The following is a 13,164-nucleotide window of genomic DNA, read 5'->3' as shown; positions in this document are numbered from 1 at the left end:
AAAAACACCGTCCCCACTGTCAAATATGGAGGTGGAAACATTATGCTTTGGGGGTGTTTTTCTGCCAAGGGGACAGGACAATTGCACCGCATCAAAGGGAGGATGGATGGGGCCGTGTACCGTCAAATCTTGGGTGAGAACCTCCTTCCCTCAGTCAGGGCATTGAAAATGGGTCGTGGTTGGGTATTCCAGCATGACAATGATCCAAAACACACGGCCAAGGCAACAAAGGATTGGCTCAAGAAGAAGCATATTAAGGTCATGGAGTGGCCTAGTCAGTCTCCAGACCTTAATCCCATAGAAAATCTGTGGAGGGAGCTGAAGGTTCGAGTTGCCAAACATCAGCCACGAAACATTAATGACTTGGAGAAGATCTGCAAAGAGGAGTGGGTCAAAATCCCCCCTGAGATGTGTGCAAACCTTGTGGCCAACTACAAGAAACGTCTGACCTCTATGATTGCCAACAAAGGTTTTGCCACCAAGTACTAAAGCACGTTTTGCAAAGGGACCAAATACTTATTTCATTCAGGAAAATGCAAATTACTTTATAACTTTTTTGTAATGCATTTTCTGGATTTTTTTTGTTATTGTTGGGTCTCTCACTGTTCAAATAAACCTACCATTGAAATTGTAGACTGATCATTTCTTTGTTAGTGGGCAAACTTACAAAATCAGCTGGGGTTCAAATAATTTTTTCCCTGACTGTATATGCCATTTGTACTATCCGACTCAAATGCACTTACTCCATTGCATAACTGTATTCTAGATATTAAGAAATGGCCTTATCTGCCGAAAAGGGACATGGTTTAACTTGTTGTTCTATACTATTTTATTTTGCTGAAACTTTTTATTGCTAGGATTTTATAAACCTGTTTTTGGATTGATATTTATAGTATTTTTTTAGATGATACATATGTTCCACTGTGCAGCACTTTATGCTCTTCGGAGTTGTAAAGAGGTATATAAATAAAGTTTATTATTATTATTATTAATGTAACATAAGGAGAGATAGTCCAGAGAGCAGTTTGCATGTGGCAGTCTTCTGCTGGCTCTTGATGCCTAGAATTAAAGTCTGATGTTTTAATTATTTTTATTGCTAGGATTTTATAAACCTGTTTTTGGATTGATATTTATAGTATTTTTTTAGATGATACATATGTTCCACTGTGCAGCACTTTATGCTCTTCGGAGTTGTAAAGAGGTATATAAATAAAGTTTATTATTATTATTATTAATGTAACATAAGGAGAGATAGTCCAGAGAGCAGTTTGCATGTGGCAGTCTTCTGCTGGCTCTTGATGCCTAGAATTAAAGTCTGATGTTTTAATTATGAATAAAACATCACTTCCAAAATGTCTGCTTTGGCCTTGTGTTTACTTAATCTGTTCATTAAATTTGAATATGCAGCGCACATAGGCCACATCAATAATTAAAACAGTTTGAAAGTCCCCATGGCATGCTCATTTTGCTCCTTTCCAGCCATTTAACAGCTACTGCTTCCAGTGTTGCATTGAAAGTGAACAGCACAATGAACTGCAACGGCATTAATTAATTTGAATTCCTCATCCATAGATATGTACCGATGAAAAGAGATGTGTAACACTCTAAACAAAGCGGGTAATTGAGAAACCCCATATTTTAACTACAGACATAACTTCTCCAGCCTTACAACAGTTAATGTTACAGAAACAAGGCATTAACGGACATGCAACGTGTTTTTTGTTTGTTTGTTTGTTTTTTAACTTATCAAATAGCTCCAAGGTCGGTAAATCCAACCAGTGGTCACTGCATCTCCCCCCACAGGACCACATACTGTCCCAAAGTTGTGAAATTAATTCCTACAGCGCCAACAGTAACATCATGGGTTGTTAATCTGCTTGTAAACCAGCAACACATCACATACACACTGGCCTCAAGCAGTCAAAACAAACAGGTACTGTGCTATGGGGGAATCCAGCATTGATGAGCTGATCATTCACTGCTTGCGGGGGCTTCACAGGCCGGCTGTTTGTCGGTTAGACTTGGTCAGGTAAAATGGCGAGTCCCAGTACAGGGAACATTCCTGGACATGCACTAGCCTCAGGCCCTGTATTTTTTTTCCTACATTCTCTGGTCACAGTGCAGCAGCAGGAGGGAAAATATATCCACAAACTGGGCGTAGTAAACATCCCATTTCATTTCATGGGCATCAGCATGCTCTCCTAACTATTATTCTAACTATTGTTATACCCAGTTGCCGTCCCTGGTAGGCTAGTGGTTGAGGCGCAGCGCTCTCACCGCTGCGGCCCGAGTTCAAGTCAGGGTTGCGTCAGGAAGGGCATCTGGCGTAAAACACGTGCCAAATGTCAACATACAAGTTGTCAGTGTGACAATTTGCTGTGGCGACCTCTAAATGGGAAAAGCCAAAAGTGACTTTCATTGAAAATATACATAAATAACCAGGCAATATAGCATTTTGCCAATATGGTGGGGACACTGGTGGAAGGCAAGCTCACATGAACGCGCAATTGCCTGGCTTTTATGACCATTCAAGGAAATCCATAAGCTATCACGTAATACTTTATTTTGTTAGAAATAAAGTCTTGTGTGAGTTTGTGAGACTTGTATAAACAGAGTTGTTTCTGCATAGAAGTACTAGAACATGTGGTACACCTCATTTTTTGAGATTTAGGTCACATCTAGGATGATAATTCACCATTGTAACATTGTAGATAAGTCAGAAAACAAGGAAAAGTGCCATTGGCCCTTTAAGACAAAAGATCACTGTACTTAATAAATTGTTAACCAATTTTTGATTGTCAGTGTTACTTAAAGAATCCGCTTATCTGCTATAAATTCTGTGAGCATTGCCTAGCAACCGAGTTTGACAGATGTGGGATTTTTTTTTTTTTATTCTCTCCCACATGCCAGCTAAATTGTGGCATTGGCTAACTGGAATGTGTCACTTAAGTTGCCCCCATCGGTGTGAGTTGGCACCGCAGGTGGCTGCCTTGGTTCTGTACCAGAAACAAATTCCCTGTGTTTGTAACATACTTGTTGTTGTTAAGTTATTATCCTTAACTTAAGCCACCTTTTTTTATGCTATATAGGCCAAGCTGGCTAAAAACTATGGTATGACCCGGATGGACCCATACTGTAGAATCCGACTGGGCTATGCAGTCTATGAGACACCAACTGCTCACAACGGAGCCAAGAACCCGCGATGGAACAAGGTTATCCAGTGCACTGTGCCTCCTGGAGTGGACTCCTTCTATCTGGAGATTTTTGATGAGGTAAGGAGATGGAGGTGCCTTCAGAGGCGATCCAAATGTAGATGATCTGAACTGCTAAATAAACTCAGTTTGCAGCTTTTATATACACCTAGGTAAATCTAATGCTACCTAATACAATCGTTCTGTTATATGAACGCAATAATGTTCTGTTTTTCAGAGGTGTTAATTCAGCTGTTTTATCATTTTTGCTGAGCCCAGAAGTCATCTGCCTGTTTTACTGTTCTCAAAGAAGTCACATTGCACTTTAGAAATAATGTGTTCAGCTTTTTGGGTTGATAAGTTGTATTGGTGAAGGAGTTTGATTGGGAGGTAAGTCCAGCTGCATTAACACTATCAGATTTGTCAGTTGTTTGAGGTATTTGTTTCTTTCTTTTCTTACTGTTACAAGTATGAAATACTTAATTTGACCTCTGTAAGTTTGCCTAATGCGTCCTACACAGTTAAAGGCGACACCTCTAAAAGTTTGATTGATTCTATTAAAAAGGGTCAACAAATTTAAATTTTGATATATTGTCCCATTTGTCATCTATACCGCTTATTCCTTAATAGGGTCACAGGGGGCTGGAGCCAATCCTAGCTGATATTGGGTGAGAGGCGGGGTCCACCATGCACCGGTCGCCAGTCTATCACAGGGATGACATATAAACAACCAACCACACACAGTCTCGCTTGCTCCTATGGGCAATTTATGGTTCTACTCCGAGCCCCTTTTGGATATCCAAATTCCTCACCCTATCTCTAAGGCTAAGTCTGGCCACCCTACTAAGAAAACTCATTTCAGCCGCTTGTATTCGCAATCTTATCTTTTTGGTCACTACTCACAGCTCATGACCATAGGTGAGGGTTGGAGCATAGCTCCTTTTTCACTATGACGGTCTGGTACAACATCTGCATTACTGCGGATGCTGCCCCTATCCGCCTGTCAATCTCACACTCTATTTTACTCTCACTCATGAACAAGACCCCAAGATAATTAAACTTCTTTACTTGGTGCAGCAACTCACTCCCAACCCAGAGGGAGCAGTTCACTGTTTTCCGGCAGAGCACCATAGCCTCAGACTATCTGAGAGACCTGGAGCAGGTGGCAAAAGGAGAGTGATCCAAAATTCCAGTAGAGAGGTGGAAGAAACTCACTGATGGTTACAGGAAGTGAGTGATTTCAATTTTGTCCAAAGTGTGGGCTGCCAAAGATTAAGTTGAGGGCGTCAGTAGATCTGTCCAGTCCATGTTTGGAGTTCTCTGTGGAATGGATCAGATTTGGTTTCTTCCTGCTATCTGTGTTGTTCCAATGCACACAAAAGGAATAAACATGAGAATAGCAAAGAATATGTGATTGCAACAATTTTCTGGGAGAAGTGGTGTGTTATCTGACAAAAATGCAGGGGTGCCAAAGCATAATACAATTAGCTTTATCACAGTAATATTTGAACATATGACGTTAGCTACCACACTGCCGTTACCCTAGGTTTTATAGCTTTTTGACATTGTTGACTAACATTCACCTTAACTGTGAAGTTTGTCAGTTATCCTTTATAACACAGGATCAGCCTGTTTATAAATAAAATGCTCTCTGCCATATTCAGTCAATACAGGGTCTGATTTGACTGTTTCTGACTCAGTCTACATGAACAGTAAAGGTAAGAAAATGCTGTGGCTGAAAAACTCAGAAAAGAAGTGAAAAAAAAAAAGGTTCCGGGTTCGGGTCCCACCTGGGACCTTTCTGTGTGGAGTTTGCATGTTCTCCCCGTGCTTGCGTGGGTTCTCTCCGGGTACTCCGGCTTCCTCCCACAGTCCAAAGACATGCAGCTTAGGTTGATTGGTGTCTCTAAATTGCCCATAGGAGTGCATGTGCGTGTGTCTGGTTGTTCGTCTATGTGTTAGCCCTGCGATGGATTGGCAACCTGTACAGGGTGTACCCCGCCTTCGCCCAATTGCCAGCCAGGATTGGCTCCGGTCCCCCCATGACCCCGTTCAGGGACTAAGCGGTAGAAAATGAATGAATGAAGGAGAATGAATGAATGAATGAATGAATAGCTGTGCATCTAACAGGGAGATACTGTGGTCAAGCCAGCCCCCACAGTGTACAAAACACACAGGGGATCCTAGAGAAACACTTTGGGAAAAGGTACAGTCCAAAACTTTGACAAATAATAGACAAAGAGGGAATTACTGGCTACACGTGCATGTATATGTACAGTAGAGATGTCCTGATCCGGTAAAGCTACAAAATTTGTCCCATGTCTCCGTTTGCCATAAAAGGCAGTCTGAGAAGGTTTTAACCATTTCTGCCCAAAATAAGCTCTAAAATTGCCTGATCAGTATAGACCAAGTGCTTGATGAAGATGACTGTATAGTATCTCAAGACAGCATGATGTGAAGCCACATCAGCCACAGTGCTGTACTGGATGTACACCGTATCTGTGAAAAGCTGCATGTAAGCTGAGTGCCACATACAAACATTATACAGAAATGTACCATGCTGCAGCACAACAGAGTGTGACACTTTGAATGGCTATCATTGTATGGTAATCTAATCTATATTTTCTGCTCTGTATTTTTTTTATCTTTCTGCTGATGTACCAACCAGAGAGCATTTTCCATGGACGACAGAATAGCATGGACTCATGTGACCATCCCTGAAGGCCTAAGGGAAGGCAGTGTGGTGGACGAGTGGTTCAGCCTCAGTGGCAGGCAGGGTGATGACAAGGAGGGCATGATCAACCTGGTGATGTCTTTTTCTGTAAGTACAAGTCAAACATCTACACCCATCAAACAGGATGTGCGAGTTTTAGACACTTTACACATTTTGATTAGTATCCATTACACAATACCATCAGCGAGGTGTCTTATTAGTCCCAAATCCATTCTCCAGCATGACAACCAGTGTGTGAATGTTGTTGTGCTTTTTGGGTTTTCTCTCAGTAATGGGTAGGTGGGGGTTCTGTGTTTTTTAGGTTGTGTGCTCCATCTGCATACAATATTTACTAGTGATGCACCATTTTTGGCTCCGATACTGATTCGATTCCTTTAATATTAAGTATTTGCTGGTACCGAATCCAATACTTATATTTACCTGCAGTAATTGTTTGAATCAGGGTTGCATCAGGAAGGGCATCCGGCATAAAACATGTGCCAAATGTCAACATGCGAGTCGTCAGTGTGACAATTTGCTGTGGCGACCCCTAAACGGGAAAAGCCGAAAGTGACTTTCTTTCAATTGTTCGTTAAGTATTTGACATATTGAAATAGAAACTAATCTGGCACATTTTATTTTTCAGGAGATTCTTAATACAAATACTGGATAAGGTCCAAAATATTACGTTTATTATCTTAAATTATTGATATAAATAAAAGAATAACTGGGAGGTGGACACCCTCAGAACTACAGATTCATTACAAGGCAGATATCCTTACTACTTAGTGTCCATATGTGAGCACACAGTTTGTCTAACCAGTCTAGTTTAGATAGGCTGTCCCTGTTTAACAATTAAATATTGTTGTATTAATAAAAGGCAGCAACGGTTTTTTGTAATTTTTTTTGGTCAAAAAAGCCATATTATTTTGACCATGACTTGAATTATAAAATCAATAAAATACTTTTTATGAGCCTCTGTATAGGTACAGTGCCTGCCACTACCATCGGCTCCTGCAGGATAAAAGGCTTTCCAGATACCACAGGTATGCTAATATAAAAATAATTGCCACCAGTACCATTCTTTATTTAAACAAAGAATACATTTAAACTGAATACATTGTTATTAATCCCCATCCAGCGGTAGGTGTATTAGACTTCGGCACGTCTGCCCCCTCATTCTCTAACGCTGTAAAAAAAATTTGGTAGTAATATTTGATGCGAATTTCAACTTTGATAGACAGATTAAGTCAGTGGTAAAAACTAGCTTCTACCAGTTAAGATTGCTAGCTAAGGTAAAGCCATTCCTGTCTCGTACTGACTTAGAGAAAGCCATCCATGCCTTTGTGACCTCCCGGCTTGACTATTGTAATGCCCTCTATGCCGGTTTGTCCCAGTCATCTTTGTCTAGGCTTCAACTGGTCCAAAACATGGCCGCCCGTTTGCTTACAAACACTCATCGGCATGCCCACATTGCCCCAGTTTTGTTGTCTCTCCATTGGCTGCCCGAAAAATGGAGAGTGGAGTTCAAGATCTTGCTCTATGTTTTTAAAGCCATACACGGCCTTGCCCCTTTGTACTTATCGGACCTCCTGTCCAGATATGTCCCTCGCAGAACTCTACGGTCGTCAGGTCACCTCGCCCTCGTTGTTCCTCCTGCACACTATAAGAAATGGGGAGGTCGCACTTTTGCCGTGTATGGCCCTAGATTGTGGAACTCCTTACCCTTAGATATACGCTCTATAACTGAGCCAGTAGCCTTCAAGTCAGCTCTAAAAACGTATCTTTTCAAACAAGCTTTTAATGTTTAGCTTGTTTATTGGTCTTGTATGACCATTATCTTTGAGTCCCTTTTTGTGATAATAGGCCGGGTAGAAAGTGTGCTATATGAGTGATTTTTAAGAAATCTTCAATGAAGAAATACAGTATATGACAGGAAAAATAGTCTTTTATTTGATTGAAAGTCACATAAGGCAAAACAATGCAGATGCATTTTGAAATGTTTTAACTAATCATCTTTTAGTGAATGTCACTTCAGTTGTGCTTTCTGAGTATGAATTATCATATGCAGTAAAACACAACAATATACACTGTAAAAGGTTTTGCCACAAACCCGACTCACTGGCTTCTTTCCTGTAGGATTTCAGTCCCTAGAAATATGCTTGAACTATGCATGAGCTTCTAACTCATAATTGAAGCTGTGTGTGACCTTCTATACTATTTTCACCCTCACTGTATAGCACCAGACAGTGACATCATCCGGTAAAGGTGGTGTGTTGACCAATCACATACGGGGGATGAGTGGGGCCTGGGTGCCCATGGGAAAAAGACTCTCTTGTTTACCTTGTTATTATCATGCGCATTCATTGTAATTCATTGTTGAATTTGGGCCACAGTTAACACACCATAACAACAAGCCATGCATTTTTGTTAGTACTGATGTTAAACTGTTTTTATTTACTTCTGCAGACAGTGCTAAAGTAGAGTAGGCTACGTTAGCTACATAGCTAACCAAAATACAACAGAAACTCATGGGCTGGAAACATGAATGAAGCCACTCATGTTGACTCATCACAAGGTGGCCATATCACTCCCACTTCAACCCCTCACCCCCCGATCAACGCAGCCCCATGCATTAAAACACAGCAGGGAGTTGCCTTTTTGCCAGACTAATGTGAATGTATCGTCACACTCCATCATACCGGCCTGTCATGTACAGTGCCTTGCGAAAGTATTCGGCCCCCTTGAACTTTGCGACCTTTTGCCACATTTCAGGCTTTAAACATAAAGATATAAAACTGTAATTTTTTGTGAAGAATCAACAACAAGTGGGACACAATCATGAAGTGGAACGAAATTTATTGGATATTTCAAACTTTTTTAACAAATAAAAAACTGAAAAATTGGGCGTGCAAAATTATTCAGCCTCTTTACTTTCAGTGCAGCAAACTCTCTCCAGAAGTTCAGTGAGGATCTCTGAATGATCCAATGTTGACCTAAATGACTAATGATGATAAATAGAATCCACCTGTGTGTAATCAAGTCTCCGTATAAATGCACCTGCACTGCGATAGTCTCAGAGGTCCGTTTAAAGCGCAGGGAGCATCATGAAGAACAAGGAACACACCAGGCAGGTCCGAGATATTGTTGTGGAGAAGTTTAAAGGCGGAACTGGATACAAAAAAATTTCCAAGCTTTAAACATCCCAAGGAGCACCGGGCAAGCGATAATATTGAAATGGAAGGAGTATCAGACCACTGCAAATATACCAAGACCTGGCCGTCCCTCTAAACCTTCAGCTCATACAAGGAGAAGACTGATCAGAGAGGCAGCCAAGAGGCCCATGATCACGCTGGATGAACTGCAGAGATCTACAGCTGAGGTGGGAGACTCTGTCCATAGGACAACAATCAGTCGTATACTGCACAAATCTGGCCTTTATGGAAGAGTGGCAAGAAGAAAGCCATTTCTTAAAGATATCCATAAAAAGTGTCGTTTAAAGTTTGCCACAAGCCACCTGGGAGACACACCAAACATGTGGAAGAAGGTGCTCTGGTCAGATGAAACCAAAATCGAACTTTTTGGCAACAATGCAAAACGTTATGTTTGGCGTAAAAGCAACACAGCTCATCACCTTGAACACACCATCCCCACTGTCAAACATGGTGGTGGCAGCATCATGGTTTGGGGCTGCTTTTCTTCAGCAGGGACAGGGAAGATGGTTAAAATTGATGGGAAGATGGATGGAGCCAAATACAGGACCATTCTGGATGGAAACCTGATGGAGTCTGCAAAAGACCTGAGACTGGGATGGAGATTTGTCTTCCAACAAGACAATGATCCAAAACATAAAGCAAAATCTACAATGGAATGGTTCACAAATAAACATATCCAGGTGTTAGAATGGCCAAGTCAAAGTCCAGACCTGAATCCAATTGAGAATCTGTGGAAAGAACTGAAAACTGCTGTTCACAAACGCTCTCTATCCAACCTCACTGAGCTCGAGCTGTTTTGCAAGGCGGAATGGGCAAAAATTTCAGTCTCTTGATGTGCAAAACTGATAGAGACATACCCCAAGTGACTTACAGCTGTAATCGCAGCAAAAGGTGGCGCTACAAAGTATTAACTTAAGGGGGCTGAATAATTTTGCACGGCCAATTTTTCAGTTTTTTATTTGTTAGAAAAGTTTGAAATATCCAATAAATTTTGTTCCACTTCATGATTGTGTCCCACTTGTTGTTGATTCTTCACAAAAAATTACAGTTTTATATCTTTATGTTTGAAGCCTGAAATGTGGCAAAAGGTCGCAAAGTTCAAGGGGGCCGAATACTTTCGCAAGGCACTGTAATGATATCTCAAGACAGCTTTTGCTTCAAAGACCACATTTTAATCTCGTCACACCCCTACTAAGGATTGTTTCTATATTCTTCTTTGCCCTAATTATATCAATGCACCTATCAATGTAAACATCCTACATCCTTCTCCATCCTCTTTCTTTTGCAGTATGTTTACATGGTACTGGCTATTGATTGTTCTATAAGAAATGTGCTGCAAATAATCTGAAAGGGACATTACCAGCCCAGTGTCATCATTTTATAGAAGGAAGAGGTCAAATTTTCATACTTATTTAACCCTTGTTCCTTTTATACGCAGTCATGATACCCAGACCTTTTACCTGTTAAGCTGCTAATTTTGAAATCTTCAAGAGTAGTGTTGATGGAATATTCTATAAACCTTTTAGTCTTATTTAGTCTCTGTCCCAACATTGTTTTGAGTGTGATGCGGGCATCAAACTCTAAATTTAGTTATATTTATAAAGTGCAGTTCTGTTGGTCAGTGAAAACATTGAAAACCTTTTCTTTGTACTTTTGTTAAATAAATGTTCAAGCAAATTAAAAAAGTCATAGATTTTGGTTTTTAATGCACTTTTCTGGAAATTGGGTTTATATTAGGAGTTGGATATTATCTCGTGAAGTCCAAGCAGTGAAGCTGTTAATCTTGTCCCTGTATCTGTCTTCATCTCAGTCCTTACCAGCGGGGATGATGACTCAGCCTGTTGTCCTAATGCCCTCTGTGTATCAGCAAGGAGTAGGATATGTGCCCATTGCAGGTCAGACACGCACACATATACACACATATTTACACACATGCACACATGCATGTTTGTTTTTATTCCTTGTGAGGACTTTACATGGACTTTCATTCTCTGTAGACTTGCCCTATAAGTAACCTTAACCATAACCACTATGTGCCTAACCATAACACCTATCCTTAAACCAAGTTGTCAGTCTACAATTCAGCAATTTACATGGTGGGAACCAGCATCAGGTCCCCATAAGAAGTGTGTGTGTGTGCGTGCGCGCGTGTGCGTGTGCGTGTGTGCGTGTGTGTGTGACCTGGTTTTGGTCCTCACAGTATGATTAAGACCAGGTGCGCACACACACACCAGTACACATCCTGTTCTTCTGTTCACCACCCATCTGGTAGTAACTGCTAATTACTAAGTTGTCTTCTCTCACTCTGAAGTAGCTTTTGTCAGGTTTGAGAAAATAACCCTTATGGTGTCATAGTGATATCATCAGAGAGAGATATACAGTTCAGCACCTGTCAAACTGACGTGTGAACTTGGAGATTTATGGCCCATGATGCCATCACTTTTCACACTTTGCTTCCACCCTCTCCACCCCGCCAACCACCCTCTTTTCCAAAGGTTTATTGTTTTGTTACATCTGCCTTCCTTTTCACACTTAGATGTTACTTTCACTTTGACAGAAAGTTTTTGACCTGTGATTTACAATGGGGGAAATCACATGACCGCTGTGTTTAATCTAACCCCCACAAGGGGGTTAGAAGCACGAGAAGTGAAGACAGGAGAGGACTGTTTAAAATCAACAGAAAGATTACTGAGAGTCTGATCACAGGAAAGTCTTTACAGCACCGGATTCAGAGAGACAGAGCTCCTGCAGGAAAACTGCTAAAAATAAATGTGTTTAAAAAGTAACCCCCTGAATCATGTTTTACAATGCATTTTATCTTCTTGGGCTGCTCCGCCCTCGACAGAGGTACAACATTCAACAGCTTTTTGATCCCATTGTCCATTTGGTGTGAACTGGAGCTCCCCCTTGTTAGAATGTGGTAAAGTCTAGGTATGTGTGTGTGTGTCTCTCAGGTGGCAGCTTGGTTTTAATCAAGCGCACAGAACAATGGGTCATCTGGGTTGCCGGCCCCCTGTGTGTGTGATGCTAATATGTATGCTAGACTGGCCAAGTGGTCATCTCAGGTTGTGAGCCCCCCTGTGTTTGTAAGACACCCCCTGGTGAGGGAGAACTTGGGATATGCTATTTTAGTCTAGGTGTGGGTGTGAAATGGGCTAGCAGTGCTTTGTTAAAATGTAAATAGGCCATCTGGTTGCCTGGGGAATGCAGACATTCAGAAGTTACAGAAAGTAGGCAGATTCTACCTCATTACAATTGTAAGGTATATAAGCAAGGAAAATAAATGTGTTAAAAAGTAACCAAAGCTCAGTAGTTCTGGACAATCATCAATACAGCTGTAATATGTATAAACAGGGAAAATAAAGTTATTGTTGGACCCCTGTTCTTTTCACCACGTTAACTCTGAGAGACGAAGCAGTCCGAGTAACTTCAAAACAGTGCTGATTTATTCAATGATCGCAGGTAAAATTAACATTACACGCTCAGGAGTCTTTGCACCTCCAACATGCACACAGGCAGCCGGAAGATGAAAAAGCCCCGAACCACAACAGTGTGACGCCAAACTGTGACGTCTGAAAGATATTACCCAGTTCTTTCAACCAGGAACTCTGAGAGACGAAGCGGACCACTTGGATATATAAAAAATATAACCGTGCTGGTTTATTCAAAGGATCACAGGCAAAATTAACATCTTCCACCTCCAGTACTGCGTGCAGGCAGCCCGGAAGATGAAAAAGCCCCGAACCTAATAGCCTATACAATTTAATCACTTGGTTGGGCTAGCCCCATCCTACACAGGCAACGTCAAACCGTGACGTCACCTGATATGCCAGCTTGGCAGCTGACCAGAGCAGTAGTCAAAACATGGAGAAAATTAAAGTGTGTGGCTGTTGATTAGTGGTGTGTATCTAAAAACATACAGGACATTCAGGGACATGTCCGAACAGTAAGCCTCGGAAGATATTATGATTAAGATTACGGCTGAACATATCATGCTACTAACAATATTCATCCTGCCTGCAGACTCTTCAATCTAGTGACCTTG

At 41.2% G+C, this 13,164-nt stretch overlaps 1 protein-coding gene across 1 annotated transcript in view; it reads left to right on the top strand.

Annotated features, from left to right (window-relative positions):
* The window catches only part of tollip (toll interacting protein), a 43,271-nt gene that overhangs the window by 14,431 nt on the left and 15,676 nt on the right, over positions 1 to 13,164 (top strand). The window contains exons 3-5 of the mRNA XM_020623635.1: positions 3,090 to 3,272; positions 5,860 to 6,012; positions 10,930 to 11,014. Coding sequence (XP_020479291.1) covers positions 3,090 to 3,272; positions 5,860 to 6,012; positions 10,930 to 11,014 — 421 coding nt within the window. The remainder of the gene's footprint in view (positions 1 to 3,089; positions 3,273 to 5,859; positions 6,013 to 10,929; positions 11,015 to 13,164) is intronic.

Source organism: Monopterus albus, unplaced genomic scaffold (genome assembly GCF_001952655.1).
Source record: "Monopterus albus unplaced genomic scaffold, M_albus_1.0 scaffold306.1, whole genome shotgun sequence".
Taxonomy (NCBI): Eukaryota; Metazoa; Chordata; class Actinopteri; order Synbranchiformes; family Synbranchidae; genus Monopterus; species Monopterus albus.
The sequence above is the reverse complement of the archived record's forward strand: the minus strand, read 5'-3'. Positions and strand labels throughout refer to the sequence as shown.